General features: G+C 35.0%; 1 protein-coding gene across 6 annotated transcripts in view; it reads left to right on the top strand.

Annotated features, from left to right (window-relative positions):
• Cyp4c3 (Cytochrome P450 4c3) overlaps positions 1-17,846 on the top strand; it is a 156,185-nt gene that overhangs the window by 130,803 nt on the left and 7,536 nt on the right. For all 6 annotated transcript variants that reach the window (XM_081727012.1, XM_081727017.1, XM_081727010.1 and 3 more), the window contains one exon: positions 3,205-3,373. In XM_081727012.1, the coding sequence (XP_081583138.1) occupies positions 3,205-3,373 (169 nt within the window). The remainder of the gene's footprint in view (positions 1-3,204; positions 3,374-17,846) is intronic.

Consider the following 17,846-nt stretch of genomic DNA (forward strand, 5'->3'; position numbering starts at 1 on the left):
TTATTTATTAGACGCACTATATGTATATATAAAAAAAATAATTATGCAGAAGAAAATAATCACAACACGAAACACTGGTATAAGGACAATTAACTATTTCAATAAACACAAAATTGCACTTCACTTTTCAAAATATGATAGCCCTTATAACTTTGTATCACATATATACACGAATGAAATATTATATTTTGGAGATCAGCACAAGCACTTTTCTCACACCACTAAATGATACATGCAGGGGCGTCATTTCAGACTTCGCTTGAGGGGAGCAAGAGCACCACCGACATATACTTTCACGTTTTGTACTAGTATATTAATAGACAATCTATTAAAGTATATGTAATCCGCAAACTCTTGGAGGGGCAATTGCCCCCTCCTGCCCTCCCTGAATGACGCCCCTGGATATATGTTGGAAATGTTGAAAGAATTTGCGTTAATTCACAGTTCACTGACTACACTGTAAAAGAAGACGACAATAGTTCGAACATGAGAACTTGAAGATAAAAACTGGCTGAACAATATTGCTTGGCGGCGGTCTGGGTAGTGATGGGTAAATTCCCGGGAAGATATTTTTCGGGAATGTTCCCGGGAAGATTCCCAAAATGGGAATTTATCCGGGAATTTATGCACAATCAGAAAGAAAATGGCATTCTATTACTATATTATGATTTCAAAGTTGAATTAATTTTTATAACACAGCATATTATTACTGTTGTCCATAGAGGATTCTTTAAAATCTATATATTCTGAACGGTACTATGTTCCTTTATTAACACTTTATTATATTTAGAGAGTACGCATAAATGTATATTTATTTACAATATGTTCTATCAATTAAATATGTGTGAAAAAATTATATAGTAAGTCCTATTACTTTTAAACCGCTAAACAGTTTAAATTTATATGTATGTGGATTTGCTAAACGACTCTACTACTGATATTATAAACACATTAAATTTATAAATATTATAAACCAGTTAGATTGGGTAAATGCCAGAAGATACATGTCTCACCAATTTATCAACATTTGCGCATACATATTTATGTTCACAAAATTTGCAAGATACTTCCTTATCTTTATATTTTTAGCACGTAACATTGCTATACACGACCTTTCATTCTACCCATTTCTCGAAATTCCATACGTTAATTCACATGTAAGAGAACTCCGAGTACCTCTTCAGAAATTAGAGTCAGAGATAGTGATTGGTAAATTACCGGGAAGATTCCCAAAAATGGGAATTTCTGTACAATCACAAAGAAAATTGCATTCTATTATTATATTAAGATTTCAAAGATAAATTCGTTTTTATATCACAGTATGTTATTACTGTTGTCCCCAGAGGAGTCTTTAAAATGTATATTCTGAACGATGTTATGTTATTTTATTAATATTCTATTATATTTAGAGAGTACACATAAATGGATATTTATTTACAATAGGGTCCTATGAAAGTAAATATGTTTCAAAAATGGTATAGTAAGTCCGCATACTTTTAAACTGCTAAAGAGCTTAAATTTACATGTAAGTGGCTTTTCTAAACTTGACTCTACTACTGATATTATAAACATAATAAATTTTAAAATGTTATAAACAATTTTGTCAACAATTGCGCATAAATATGTATGTTCACAATATTTGCAAGATACTTTCTTTATAATTTTGCATGTAACATTGCCACACACGATCATTCTTCCTGCCCATTTCTCAAAATTTCATGCGTTAATTCACATGTAAGAGGAGTCCGAGTATCTCTTCAGAAATTCGAGTCAAAAAGAGGAGACAGACCGACGTCTATTACTAACGGTGGTTCAGGGTTTATTAATAGTACTTCGTCTCTATTTCTACATAATTCTAAATTACTTTACAAAATGGATTCTTTTCATAATTTGTAAATTAGTACTTTGCTACTTTTGGCTATTTTTTAGTTTGGTGGGTACAGATTTTGCACCTACTTTTTTTTTTTTTTTTTTTTTTTTTTTTTTTTTTTTTTGCGATATTCTATTCCGATGCGGTTGTTTTATGGTTTCATACGTTAAATTACGCTACCAACATTAAATTCAGACAGCACATCAGAGCGAGCGTTAGCGAGAGAAGGCGGGTTAGAGCCCCGCATGGCACGTTGTTTATCTTCGTTACCAACAATTCACTTTCTTTTCTCACATAAATCACTTCCACTTACATTTACGGTTTGTACAAATCCCCTAATGCCCTAAAATAAAATTGTGTTCCATACTTTCTTGACTACTTGAACATCACTATCAACTCATTTCTTCCGTAAATGATCTTACTTTTTGCTAGTTTTGTCCTCCCAATACTAAACAATTACCTTATTTTTTAGTGCAAATGGAAATGGAACTTAAAAAATCATATTATTAGTTATATAAAGTACAATCAAAGAATTTTAAATTTTTTAACCTCCAAATTCTTTAAAACCTAACCTAGAAGTAAATCATAATATATTAAAATAAAGTAATTAGTCATATAGTTCTTATAATTTGGAAGATAAAGTAAACTGGAAATAAATTCCTTCCCGGGAATTTATAGGTCAGGGAAAAAACCCGGGAATATTCCCATTTTTTAAATTCCTTCCCACCGGGAATATTCCCACTCCCCATCACTAGGTCTGGGTACATCGCACCTGTAATCTAGTATTTCCATAAGTAACTGAAGAAAGCACTTCATTTAGTTCCAAATAACTATATAACGTAGTATTTGCATATTAATGAGTAAGGAAGAAACACTGAGGTATCCAAGTAATTGAAATACGATTTTCATACATATAGTTCAGAAAATGAATAACGTCTTTGTTGCTCACTGTGAAATCTTTTCATTGTGAAATGTTTCGCATATGTATTGGTGAACTATAAAAGATTCTATTGTTCTAATTCGTGGGAGAGAAGTCGAGCTGTTCGCTATTCCCACAGAAGAATACAAATGATTTTTGTTGCTAAAATAAAATAAAAATCGAAGAATGGTTTCTGCCCTTCCAAAATATACAGTCTTAGCAAAAAATATTTATATAACCTGGTAACGGTTATAGGGCTATCTCTGCTTTTCCTAATCATAGATAAACAAAACCGATTTGCCTAGAGTTTCACTTTTAGGAATGAAAATAATGCTTATTTTTTCCACAACTATAAATAAGTTCTATGATAGCTAGAGAAATCATGTTAAATTTGTGTCATGCATTCACTTTTCAGGACAAAGTAGTGGAAGAATTAACTAGCATTTTTGGAGACAGTGATCGTCCTGTAACTATGAAGGATTTGCAGGAGATGAAATACTTGGAATGTTGTATAAAGGAAGCGCTTCGATTATATCCCAGTGTTCCTATGATTGCAAGGCAGATAAACGAAGATGTGAAGATAGGTAAGTGGTAACCTTACTTTGTTTCTATCCTTTTGTACTTCAAATAATAACACAAAACTTCCTTTTGTAAAGCTTATGTTTTCTTTCAGTAGGAACTGAGTGGCAAAGAAAAAAGAAATAAACCATCGGTAATTGTAACTAAAACTGTAAACCAATGTGATATATGTATTGTATTATGGCTAAGCTGTATACATATACAGGGTGTTAATGAACTATACCGACAAAATGTAAGAGGTGTTTCCTCACATCAAAATAAGAAAAAAAAAGTTTATATGGACCTGTGGGGAAAAGTGCCTAGTTTCAGATCTAGGGCTGTCCAAAAATCGCGAAAAAGCCAAATTTCAAGAGGCCCTATTTCGAATTCGAGAAACTGTGGGTGGTGGTCCTCATTAGCGTAAAGGCAGTCCAAAATTGCACATTTCATTAATGTTCAATAGGTGTACAGAGTATTCCCTGCATGGTGAAATTCCCAGACATGTCATCAACCGAATTTTGAGATATGCTCTGACTTTATGATTGGTCCAAAGTAACCAAACGATAAGTTCTGAAAGCAGTGAACGCGGAATCCTTTGACGCTATGTCGGAAGTATTAAGAATCGTCAGCAGCACGGTCTCTCGTACTCGGGAAAACGCATGCTGTGATGTTTTCTTTCACGCTTATAAGTGAAGAAAATGTGAAATATACCGTGACGAAATACATCGCATCACACGTTATTCAGAACGAAAAAAAAAGAAAGAAAAAAAAAACATGGAGCTGCCGGTTCCTAACATTTTCGACTTCCCTCGGAAGCATTGGATGTCTATTGTTATCAAGGCTGGCCTGCCTACTCTGGGCCCTCCTTGAAATCAGGGTATATCTGAAAACTCTATTGAGAGCATATCTGAGAATTACATCCTGTAAGGAATACCCTGTACCCTGTTGAAACTTGATGAAATACGCACTTTTGGATTGCGTATGCGTGGCTTCCTTTACGCTGATAATGGCCATCAACCACAGTTTCTGGAATTCAAAATAGGGCCTGTTGAAATTAAGCTTTTTCGCGATTTTGGACAGCCCTAGCTCTGAAACTATGCACTTTTCGCCATAGGTTCATATGAACTCTTTCTCTTATTTTGATGTGAGGAATCAGCTCTTACAGTTTGTTGGTATAGTTCATTAACACCCTGTATAGGGCTTTATATATCTAAGATCAAAAGTATTCTGCCATTAGGATTCTTGAGCGGATCTGTAATAAGGTTGTGTTGAACATTTTTATAACATTAAGAGTGAATTTAGAAAAGTGTGTAAGGAGTGACAGCAGTCTTTCAGATCCTATCGTGGGTAGTTGTAGGCAGGGGCGGATTCAGGTCTGACTTCTGGGAAGGGGGGGGGGGGCGGTGGGTTGTCATACTGCTACTTTTAAGGACTCCAGACTTTGGGATGGGTTTTAGTTTCCTCTTCTGGGGGGGAACGATCGCCCCGAACTCCTCCCTGGATCCGCCCCTGGTTGTAGGAAGTGACTAGCATAAGCGGAATGTTTAAAGGTAAAAGAGCACCTAGAGGAGTTGTTCTATCATTCTGGAATTTAGTGGTAAGAAGCTCTTGAGACCTATCTATCGTATACTAGCCTCTACCATTGGTGATTGGTGCGTTTCCCTCGTCTCGTCTGGATTTTGAGAGATGGACGTCTCTATTGGAATGCATTACAACACAATGACCTTTGAGAATGTGATAAAATATGTATTTTACTGCACCTTTTATAGTACACTTCCGAACAAAATTACTATTAAGAATATTTATTGGTTGAGCCGGATATAATGTTCATGTTTTACATGGAAAATAATGGAGCCAGAATCAGAGTGGGAGTTAAAGCGGATACAGGAATAAAATAACATGATAGTGAAACGTATAATTCCATATCCACAGAAAAAAAAAAACGTGATTGAAACATTACATTGAATATGTGTTACAAACGTTGAAGCTATTGTACGTTATTTTCATTTACTTGTCTAGTTGTTGATACGAAAAGATCACAGAACAACAATAGGATGTATTTCTACACTTATTAGTAAGGAGGGTTATCAGTCCCAAATGTTTAATGAAAGTAGAAATAATGGAAAAGCGAATACATTCTGAATAATTTGGACTGAATATTGGATTTCCGCTCGATTCGATTAATCCTTGACCAGTGGTGTATTTAAGGGAGGCTTTCGGGCTTAAGACCCCCCCACACAAAATTTTATGTACTATATTACAGTAAATCAAATATCTTGCAGAATTTTCACATTTCCAGGAATAAAGTTTGCAAAGCCCCAGAAACAAAATCGTACATACGCCACTTCCCTTTTACACTCCACTTTCATGCCACATAAATAACCCTCAACTATTATTTCTTTTTCGCAAATTTCGAATGTAAAACTAAAACTTCAATTTTAACCTTTTCGTCTATTCTTTGTTCCTAATTGTAAATCTCGCTTTCAAACGCTAAAAGAAAATTTAAAGATTTCAGGATCATTCACTAAATATCGTTTCCAATTATCACTGCCACTATTTTTGTATGTAACCTTCTGGTTCATTTTTTTAAAATCTGTATTCTTCCGTCTTCCTTAGCCTTCGTACATAATCGACGGACGTTTTCTCCGTACTACTCCGTCTTCCATAGCCTTCGTACATAATTGTCGGACGTTTTCTCCCTACTACTGCTTGATGTGCTTTCAAAACTATTTGTGGCAACTTCCTTATCACTTTCCTTACTAAAGTCATTTTCAAGAGTTACTTACAAAGAGACTTACGGAAGTGTCACTCACCGATTTGAATGAAACTTTGCATACTTGTTAAACATCGAAAAATAATCGACACGTATTTTTTTGTTTCGACAATAGTGGTGATTTAAGGGTGGAAACAACCCCTTGAACGTTAGAAATAGTTTCCAAGCATAGACCAAAAAAAAAAAAAAAAAAAAAAAAAAAAACACTTGATATGGAAGAAACCATACTGTTAGGCGCGTTTTAAGACAGATGATTCAGAATCTGATGTCAAAATTACAAAATTCAAAATGGAAGATCCAATATAGTGATTACAATTACAAAATGTCTTCTGGTTTGAAATTCTCTGCACTTAACCAAGAACAATTATAGTTGGCAGGGGTTACTACGAGAAGGTTGTTGATTCCTTTCCTTTCTATTGATTTGAAACCCCTTTATTTTAACATAATACTTGATTAAAGTGGGTCTCTGCACTTCTCCCTATTCCGGGTACTTATGTAGGCCTATAGTGAGTCCCCTCGCCTCTCACTATGCCAGAACTTCACATATTCTCAATGAATTTATTATAATGAATTTATTATGAAAACGCTTCACAGTAATGATATTTCGTAAAAAAAAAATAAAAAAATGGCATAAACATTGGAAAACACTTCACACTAATTATATTTCGTAAAAAGAATCTTGGCATAATGAGGCATAAACATTGTTTACACCAAGCTCACCTTATTACAGCAATAACTGTGACAAATCGCAAAATGCAAAACAATCTTCTTCCAAATAACTGTTTTTGTATCACGCATATTTAATAATATTTGCAAATCTGGGAGAAGAAAACAGATTATTAATCGGTGATTTGGATCTAAATTATATTATTATGGAAATGTAAATTTGTTATAGTTGTAGAGAACAATATCAGTAAAATGTCTCAACAAGTTTTTCCACGGCCTAAAGACAAACACATCAAGAGGCTGAATCGTACAATTGTTAGTGCTGAATGGTTTTTATTTTGAGGTACTCTTTTGTTCGTAAAATAGGTTGAAAATTCGATTAATTGCGACCAATCCACGAATCTAATAACAAAATGGACTTTGTATTAGACGCTGGGAGAAAAATCTCTTGAAACCATGATCTCACATGACCTGATGTTAATTTTCCCGAATTTGATGCTTTTACAAGGACATTTTCAGATTAAAAGAGATTTGAATTATAGGGCCAAATGTTCCATTCTTTTCCTGCAAAATAATTAACAACGGTGATAACAGAACACCAAATTGAAGGCAGTATGGTGTAGCTGTGAGTCATGGATTTATTGACTGTGCCGCACTTTCTACTGTTTGTGTCTCTGTAAACGCTATAGTGAGAGATGCAGAGACTAACTTTAATCAAGCAACCCATTAAAATGAATATAGAAAGGGGTTTCAAATTGGTCTGCAAACTCCTCGCAGTAATCTCTGCCAACTATAATTGTTCTTGGCTAAGTGCAGAGAATTTCAAACCAGAAGATATTTTGTAATTGTAATCACTATATTGGATCCGCCATTTTGAATTTTGTAATTTTGACGTCAGATTCTGAATCAGGTGTCTTAAAAAAAACCTGGCAGTATGTTTTCTTCTAAATTAAATGTTTGTTTTCGGTCTATGCTTAGGGACCACCTCTAGCGTTCAAAGAGTGGTTTCCACCCTTAAATCTTCACCATTGCCGAAACAAAAAAATACGTGTCTTTTTTTTTTTTTTATCTACAAACATGCAACATTTTATTCAAATATGAGAGTGACACTTTCGTAAATCTCCTTGTTAGAGGTAAAAGATCGACTATCTCATTGCCCTTCAACAATTTCCTTTCCACCATCGTGAGAGCAGACGTTAAAAAAAAAAAAAGTGTTAGGTTTCCTGTTCAAATGGGAAAAAAAGAACGCCAACTTTATGTCTACATTACAAAGACTTGCCAACTATTGTGAAAATGAAAGAACTATATGAAGAATGAAAACAAGTCAGCCGAAATTAGACATCGGAGAGTACAAACAATACACGTGGTGTGTCCTGGCACATGAGTGGAAGGTGAAATTTACACTGGCTACATAAGAGTGCAATTTTAAGTGTGAATAATGGTTGCTCAAATCTATATAAATAACAAGAATTTTAGGAATGATCCAAATATGGATCAAAAGATTGGGTTTGGCAGACTACACTATATGTAGTTCTGGAGATATCAGGCGTACAAGAAAATTTTTGATTGAATAAAATATGTTGGATTTTTTTTTTGGGGGGGGGTCAAGGGCCAGAAAATTTTTGGACAAATTTCGTAAATCCAATTTTCATGTTTTTTACGAAATAGGCACATCATACTGAGTAATTTTTTAGTTTTAGTTTGACTACGTTTTATGTAGTTCTCAAAACATGGGGTGTACAAGAAAATGTTTGGTTGAATGAAATATATTGAATTTTGTGAATGAAGGGCCACAAAAATTTTTGAACTGCTACTAAATCAATTTTCGTATTTTTTTACGGAGAGTAAGTTGTTAGTTTTGGTTTCTTTACACTATATGTAGTTCTCAAGATATAAGGCTTAGAAGAAAATTTTTGCCTGAAATATAGTATTGGATCTTTATAATATCCAATTGGATCTTTATAATATCCAAAAATACTTTATAATTTGACAAAGGAAGAAACAAAATAAACCTACAAACAGCAAAATAAGCAATAAAATTCAACTACATTGTTTGCTCGAAGACAAGTTTCCGCCCACTTACTTTACGTAGGAAGTGGAGTTAATGAATGGGAAGGTTGGTTGATTCCTTTCTCTCTTGGTTCACATAGAATGAAAAACTTGGGATTACCCGTAGTCTGTGGCAGCGAAGGTATAGTTTGGAAATTATAATATAAAAATCTGTGTAATTATGTCTTCATTATATAGATATTCATTTACATATGTCAATTAATATTCAGGTATGATATTGCTCCTTAATAATATCAAGATCCTTAAGGAGTCCTTGTTATTTTTTCTACTCGCTCCAAATTATTTGAATAAAATGAATAAATTAAAGTTAATGAGAACATAATTTAGACAGTAAGCCGGATAGTATCTGCTAAATGGTATTAAATTAACTAATAATTGTTTTCGAATTACATTTCGTATAGTCAAGAAATCTGACTGTTTGACATTCTGGTCTGATAATAGTTATTAGTTTATTAAGGAGTTTGGTTTACCAGAAACTTCTTTATATATTTGCACTGTTTGTCCGTGTGTTCGGGAGAGACAAAATCTCAAGAACTACTTGATGGGTAACCATCAATTTTGGCCAGGGTGTAAGGAGTCGAAAGGTGTTGATAATGGTGATTAAAGTTAGTCTCAGTCGGAACGATTGAGTTCGTTGATAATGGTGATATTCAAATTAGAAATGGTAGAAATAACCCATTTCCAGTCTTAACATTGATCACTATAGAGAAAAAACGGTAATAGTTACCAATAAGCTGTAATCAATTGAGCGTCCCGAAAATCTACTTCATCTCTTTCCAGTATCATGCGAACAAATGCTTCACGTGGTGTATACATGAAATTATGAAATATACATGAGACTGAAAACTTTTACTTAACGGCACAGTGATTTTGCTGTAGCCTAACTACCTAAGTGCTTACTGAATTCCTGGATAATATTTCTGAAAATTACTAGAAAATTTCTTGTAGTCATAGGAAGAATGGACATTTCCACTGATTATTTTTATTGCTCTAAAAAAAAAAAAAAACTTTAAAACTAGCTGATTACGGAGAAGACTTCCTTTCGCTCATGCGACGATCCTAACTAGTCGAAATTTGCGATTAAATTCCGGTCTGCTACTCGTGCGCTTAAAAGAACAACCACCATGTTTGTACGTCACATGTCGGTACAGGGGAAAAGGTCACTAGAGAAACGGCTTAGTGAAAGATACGATGCATGTTTTTCAAATGTGTACGACGTTGCTAATAACACAAAGAATAAGAAATTAACAGAATTTAAGGTTTATTTAAAAAGCAAGCTATTTATTTATTTATATATTTATTAACAATTATTTAAATATACTTGAATATCTTACGACAAAGTTGAAATGTACTAATTTGCTATATTATTGACATTGTTTGCAGCCTGAAGTAAGAAACTAATTAATATCCTCATGTTTCGGTCACCGACCGATCTTACGAAGCGAATTTTATTCATTCTTAAGAAAAAATCAACAATATCATTTTTGATAGTAGAGTGCTAATTTCTTATATACAAGTTCATCGTGGATTCTATAGTTAGGCGCTCAGGGGGATGCCTAAGGAAAATAATACATGAAAGAAACATTTCTTCAAGTAAAAATAATCTAAATTCTTTATTGACTTCAACACAAGGACGCACCAACTTACGATGATAATTATGTTCATGAGCATTCAGTGCTATTACCGAACTACTTTACACATCAGCAATATTATTTCATCATAATATATTCGCGCTTATTGTCGTTTTCTTTAGAAATGGAACATACTCGTAAATTGTTTATATTAGTCCATGTGAACATTTACTATTTGGCTGAAGTGTTTTGAGCACATGAGTTTACATTTAAACCAACAAATGAACAGATGTGGTCTGATAGTAATGACAAACAAACTACTTATAGTGGCTTATTACTGAATAAAATAAAATGAAATTTCTATTTTTTGTTCCACGAACATGTCCCGTAGGCAAAGGGAGACAGATGATTAATGAGAGTGAATATAAAAGAATCGGTGGAATGGTCACGTGGGAGGAAACGTCTGAATCGCGAGAAAACCCACGTACACGATGTTGTCCATCACAAATTCATATGGCTTGAAATCGAATCAGGTACCATTCACACTAGAGGTAAGCACTCCACTATAGATCCACTGTGTCCTTTGATAATGAATGTTTGTGATATGTCATAACGAGTAATGAACACAATATTCTGTTTCAGTGAGTGAACCAATATAAGAAAAGGATCATTCCATGTCAAATCACCTAGAACATTGTGCTTCAATGTCTCAGATTCTCTTCAAAAATTTTTCATGCATAAATACCAATGAAATTATGCTAAATTATTTTTTCCCGATTTTTTGGATGAGAAATGGGCCGGGGAGAATTTTTTTTAAAATGTGAATTTTGCTTCAATTTCACTTTTTGGCACAGCATTATGGAACTAAATTACCATAACTTCGTTATTTTTGAAGTTATTGGGCTCATCCAGGTGTCAAATAAAAGCTTAATTTTTGTTCTTTCAGTAGATCTTAAATAACCTTGCAAAAGGTTACACTGTCAAACATTAATGGACATACAAAGCAAATTTTAGGGTTTTTACAAATTGTGCCATTGCTCAAAAATTACAATATGAAACTTTTGAAATCTTTTGTACATTCATCTTAACACGTACATGGTATGGTTAAAAAATAAGAGGGTGTTTTTTGTATGGTTTATTTGCAAGCCTACCTTGAAAAGTTTAGGGGGCAGTAAAAATTTAGAGGGGCAGCCTCCCGGGGATACTGGCCTATCTGAAGGGGAGGAGAATATAAATAAACTTATGTTTGTATGCTTAAAACACCATTTCGTGTGAAGTTATTGAAAAGAAGAAACTGAAGTTTTAAAGTAACAACATAAGTAACACACAATGGATTTCTGTCAATATCCCTCTTGTTCAGGTTCGAAAAATCCCGGACGCCAGGTATTCAAGGCGATTGGAAATAGGAGTCTGCCTCCTAAAACTAACTCTATGGCCTATGGAACCTGGAGGTTCAATGCCGCGTTCACAAAAAGCTCTCCACTGACTTCTATCCTTAGCCAATTGGATCCAGTTTCTACTTTGTATTCCTATTTCTGCTAGATCCATCTTAATATTGTCCTCCCATTTTCGCCTAGGTCTTTCTAATGGTCGTTTTCGGATTGGTCTTCCAGTCAAGACTTTCTTCCATTCTAGCTACATGACCTAGAGTCTGCTTCATAAATAAGTTAAATCAAAAATAAAATTATGAAGGCCCATGTATGTATTATTATGATGTCTAGGGTTGAGAATCGGCGCCTAGGTCACAAGAAAAATTCTCGAGCACGTATCTTGTTTATGATGGTCTTTCGGCAGCCTAACCATCTGCCTGCCTCTATTCGCTACAGCTTCCTTCAGCTTCAAACCACCGCGGTGACCACAAAAGCATTCTCTTGTAGAAATATAAGAATGTAAAGCGCTATATATAATACGATTCTTGTAGCATTAAGATAAGAATAGTTGTAGCAATGGTGTGGGATGACCGATTGCTAATACGCAGAGTAAATAGTAGAAAAAATGAAAGGATGTAATAGGATATGAATATTTTTAAAGGAATTAAGAGCTTTTTGGTGCAGAAAGCGCTTATTTGTAGCCGTAGTATAATAGCATGGAGATTCACGACAAATCTTCAAAATAAGGGAAAGCTATATGATGGCCTAGATATTCTCAATCTCAATGTGCGCATGAACTGATATAGTGCTTAGGTTCTAATGTTTTTGGGGTAATACAATAGTAAAGTAATCCTCCTTAAGTGCATAGTATCTAAAATATTTGTAATGATAGAGCATTGCAAATGACCATTAATGTATTTCAAGCTAGGAAAATAGGTCTTATTAACACTTTACGTTTATATACAGCAAGTGTATTACTTATTTTGCCATTTTTCCTTTCACTATTCTACTAAATTTATTTGTAGTTTACAATGAGAAACTGCAATATGAAAAGATTCCCTGAAGCTTCCAATGCCACTCACAGAGCGCTACGGACCTGTGACGTCACGCCAAAACGCTTGTCTGTGTTACCGTGACGCAAGCAGCTCATTTTTTCATTCATTGAAGCGTTATATCTCCGTAACGAAGACATATTTTTCTGAGATTTTTGGTATGTGGTATATTGAAGACTAGTTCTACACGATGGTGTCTTTAAATTACAACCTTTGGTCAAAAGAGAAATGTTCATTCCGTTTATAATTGTTTACTCTTTCTATACAGTTGTAGGAAGAGTTATGTTTATAGTTGTTACGGGATTCAGTTATGCAGGGAGGATCCTGGTATGCAAGGTGATAGAAACGTGAAAGACAGTGCAAGATACTTCTAGGAAGCAATTACGATGCCCATCTTTCTTATCAACATTTCACAATTTGACAATCGTACGATGTAGGTGCCAACCAAGGTGAGGACCGATATGGACAAGGCTTAAAGCCTTACTGCCAAACTTTTTATTAGGAAATGGAAAGTGAGTTATTAATTTATCTCATTCCGTTTCAAGACATTCCTGTAAAGAGTCCTGATGTCAGACCAATGAATTTCTACGGCTTTCACATCTTGAAAATACGTATCCATCACAGGGGCGGATCCAGAGGGGGGCGATCGGGGCGATCGCCCCCCCTTCACAAGAGGAAACTTTCTTATTTTATATATAAATAAACCCATCCATAACAAGTTTGGAGCTCTTAAAAGTAGCAGTATTACCGCCGACCGCCCCCCCCAGAAGTCCGTCCTGGATCCGCCCCTGATCCATCATCGGCAGCTGCACATCTTCACTTGTCTCTCAAAAACTTGCAAGATGGAGTGGAATTGAATACCCTTGCCCATGTATCGCCGGAGTTTCCTTTAGTGGATACTTCAATGTCTATCGATGGTGCACAGTTTCGGAGTTCCATCAGAACATTGCTGGCGATAGCGATCAGATTTCTGATAGGTTGATTCGGTTCGATATAAACAGAACAACCTTCTGTATATGATCCGTATAAGGAGAGGTGTGTACTTTTTCTTTGAACATGTACATGCAGGTTGATGTTGAAACATTGCATACAAGTTGTACAATGGAATAAGTCTCTTCATTTAGAACGGAGTCCAATTTCTACAAGTAATACTAACTAACTAACTGTATGGTTTATGCAGAGCCGTAGCTAAGGGGGGGCCAGCGGGGCGCCCCCCCCCGGGCGCTGACAACAGGGGGGCGCCGAACGAGCAAGGAGAAAGAAAAAGTTGTGTTGGACATGAATAAAAGACGAGTCGCACCCAGAAAGTATTGGCACCCTATTAGATCAATATTGCTGTCGGTTATCAATGAAATACGTAGATTTCTTAAAAATTTTCTTGCTCGCTTCGCTCGCAATCCAAAAGTTTAAATAAGTCACAACAAGTTTTTACTTATTACTTAAAGAATTATTGATGATTTCTTAATGACATGTGGTATACAAGGTGCCGAGTAATGACTTATAGTGTACGCAGGAGCATTTTCAAACTCAGAAACGAGCAAAGTCGTGTTCGGCGTTTTGACAGTGATGAGTTTGCTTAGTTCAAAACGTTTTTCTACCCCTGGGGGCTCAGCGGTAGAGCGTTCACCTCTGGTACTTGGGGTCCTGGATTCGATCTCAGCCCCGCCAAGTGAACTTTGTGGTGGACAAACACCGCGTGCGTGTGTTTTCTCGGGGTTCTCCCGCTTCCTCCTACTTTCTTCATTCCACCATTTCATTCGTTACTTATCATCACCGTCTCCTTTAGCCTAACCGGCATAACGTGGGACGTAAAAATCAAAGATTTCATTTCATTTTTTTTTCCTATCCAATCCGATTAATCACGACGCACAGTGGAGCCAAGGCACTGACTTCTTGGCAAAAATAAGAATTCGCAATATGAAGCAGAGAATTGAAAGAAAACCAATTAGTTTGGTGTGTGCAGTGGCTACAATAATGTTATTTCGACATTATTTTATCAAAAACATAGAGTGTTACATCATAAAAGGAAATATTCCTTATATTCGCGCCTAAATAATATAACAGATTATATGATTGACTTACATTCTTACGCATGAAAGGAAAAAGTGTACTTATTCTTTTTACAAGTGAAGAGTAATAAAATTGAAGAAAAGTTCTTGCTTCTCAAAATTATTTCCAAGTTGTGGAGGATTCGTTATGACAATGAAGATGCAAGGACGCTTCAATACATAAAAATTATTTCATCACAAGTTCTCGATATATTATCAGATGTATTAAACATATTATGATTTACAAGCATCAGTAACCTGTTCAGCTTGTTTCATATACTGCATCGTGCATTACGTGGGCTGATTTCAGGGCTTGATTGGAACACTCTGAGCTGGAGCGAGCGGAGGCTCATTACAGTTGATTCCAATGTCACTTCTGTGCACGCATCGCATCACAAAAAAACGCAATACTGAATTGATCAACACCATTTTAAATATGGTTCTACCTTATGGTCCATAGATTGTTTAGCAAACATTGACGTTTCAAAATATCGCCACCATTAATCACACATGTTTGACTAGAGTTTAGTTCTGTTGGCGAATGCCAGAGAAGTATGATTGGAAGTTTGTAACAAGATGGGTCCTAGGGGGCGAAGCACCAAGTAGGTTTGGCGGCAAAATTCCCAGAATCGATCTATATTCAACTTTGTCACTGCGTGCATGGGGATCACACGTCTAATAATCTAACACTTGCTCTCACATTCATCCCACCTCAATTCAAAAGCAGCATTGCATTCAAAATGCGGTTTTCCTCAAACATTTTCATGCGCTATATTTCCCAAAAGTGCAAATATGTGCAGGTTTTCACTTTGCATACAGTAAGAACAATGTTTCCGCTACGATATATTAAAAAATCACAGACATAACATTATTATGCCATATTTTCTACTAAAATGCCATTCTATCGTTTGACTAGTTTATATGCTTTCACTACCACAGCATTTTCCAAATATGATATTAAATAGGGGATTGCCATAGGGATATGATACTGATATTACATCATTCCAAATATGATTGATTACACATTACCTCAACATTCTAAATATACAAAACGATACATACATGTCGGTCGTGTCACCATGTTTACCAGTCACGGAATATCTACACGCAATGTAGGAATAGACACATTCAAAGTCAATTTCCTATCTTCTGTCACTAAGCAGCACCTTTTCTGCTTCGGTGGATAACCAAATTTACACGTCCCGTGAATTCATTGTAAATAGCTATCACTTCTTTTCATGCACACTATCTTATGTGTACACTATTACGGTTTCATTATAGCAAATTATATCAAGTCAATCTTTTACTTCATTCTTCGAGTTTTGCTAAGAATTGCCTGGTTTGGCTCCACTGTGCGACGTTGAGAATGAAGGTATGAAAGTGAGAAGAGTGAAGAGACACATTCAAGCTGCTGTTTGCGCGGGAATATTAAAAACAAAAGTAAACGAGGGAAACAATAACATTTTCGAACTTCAAGCAGTTGTAGAATAAGGGCTTAAGGGATCAGAACTTAGCCCGACGAAGTTCGACTCTTTTACACACACTAATCACTACCAATGATTTATTTTAAAATTCCATTGACATATCAAATGCTTCCAATTTGGAGGAATTTATTGAGGTCATTTTTCATTAACTTTTTATATCGGCACCATATTATTTTGTGTATGCGTGTCTAGTTGTGTGATGTTTTTATCTATCTACATACATACAAAACATAAGTACACACATTCTTCATATATGTACGTGTTAGTGTATTTTAATATGTTAATTAATAATAAGTACCTTAAATTCGGAACTTTCATTCATTAAGAAATTAAGTAATTACTATAATTTCAGACATATGTAGTAGCCAAAGTATATTTTGGATTTTAAGTACAAACATTGAACATATTCTTCACCTCCATCGATCAATATTTAGAAATTCACAAAGAAGAATCCTTCTGAATTTCCATTACATTTCACAAAATATTTTATACAAAATAGTATGTTAAGAGATCGAAATTAACATACTATTGATGTGGTCACATACAGAATAAAATTAAAAAGTTTACAATTATTACTGGAAATTAATAGTCACCCATTTGGAACAATTTAAAAGCACATAGTTTTTAATGTATTAAAATTTCATTTCTTATCAATAGTATAAAATGTTCTAAATAGTAGTAACTTTCCATAACTGTTCTCCTAGCGAATTTGTATACAACCAAAGGTAGTTTTGTCAAGTTTAACAAAAAGTCCAAAATAAGTCTCTCGAAAACAGCTCTTATTTGGAAAAGGATACATAATGATCGTTTTTGGTTGTTGTAATGGTCTTTCCAAGAAGATTAATAAAAATTCAGCGTAACAACAAAAGCTGCTTTTCTTATATATATATATATATATATATATATATATATATATATATATATATATATATATATATATATATAATGATTGCTAAAGTGAGTGTAGGGGCGCTGAATTCTACTTCGCCCCGGGCGCAGAAATCTCTAGCTACGGCTCTGGGTTTATGGAACCCGGAGGTTCAATGCCGCATTCACAAAAGTCTCCACTGACTTCTATCCTTAGCTAACTGCATCCAGTTTCTACTTTGTATTCCAATCTCTGCGAGATCCATCTTAATATTGTCCTCCCATCTGCGCCTAGGTCTTCCTAATGGTCGTTTTCCGATTGGTCTTCCAGTCAAGACTTTGAAAGCGTTTCTACTTTCTTCCATTCTAGCTAAATGACCCGCCCACCTAAGCCTCCTAGACTTGACGACCTTAACAATGTTGGGTAAACCGTATAAATTATGTAGTTCCTCGTTATGAAGTTTCCGCCATTCCCCATTCCCGTTCCTCTTGGGTCCGAATATTCGTCTCAGGATCTTGTTCTCAAATACTTTCAGTCTATGTTCTTCCCTCAGAGTAAGTGACCATGTTTCGCAACCATACAGAACAACAGGCATGA

The sequence above is a fragment of the Thermobia domestica genome, chromosome 1 (genome assembly GCF_964235325.1).
Source record: "Thermobia domestica chromosome 1, izTheDome1.hap1.1, whole genome shotgun sequence".
NCBI lineage: Eukaryota > Metazoa > Arthropoda > Insecta > Zygentoma > Lepismatidae > Thermobia > Thermobia domestica.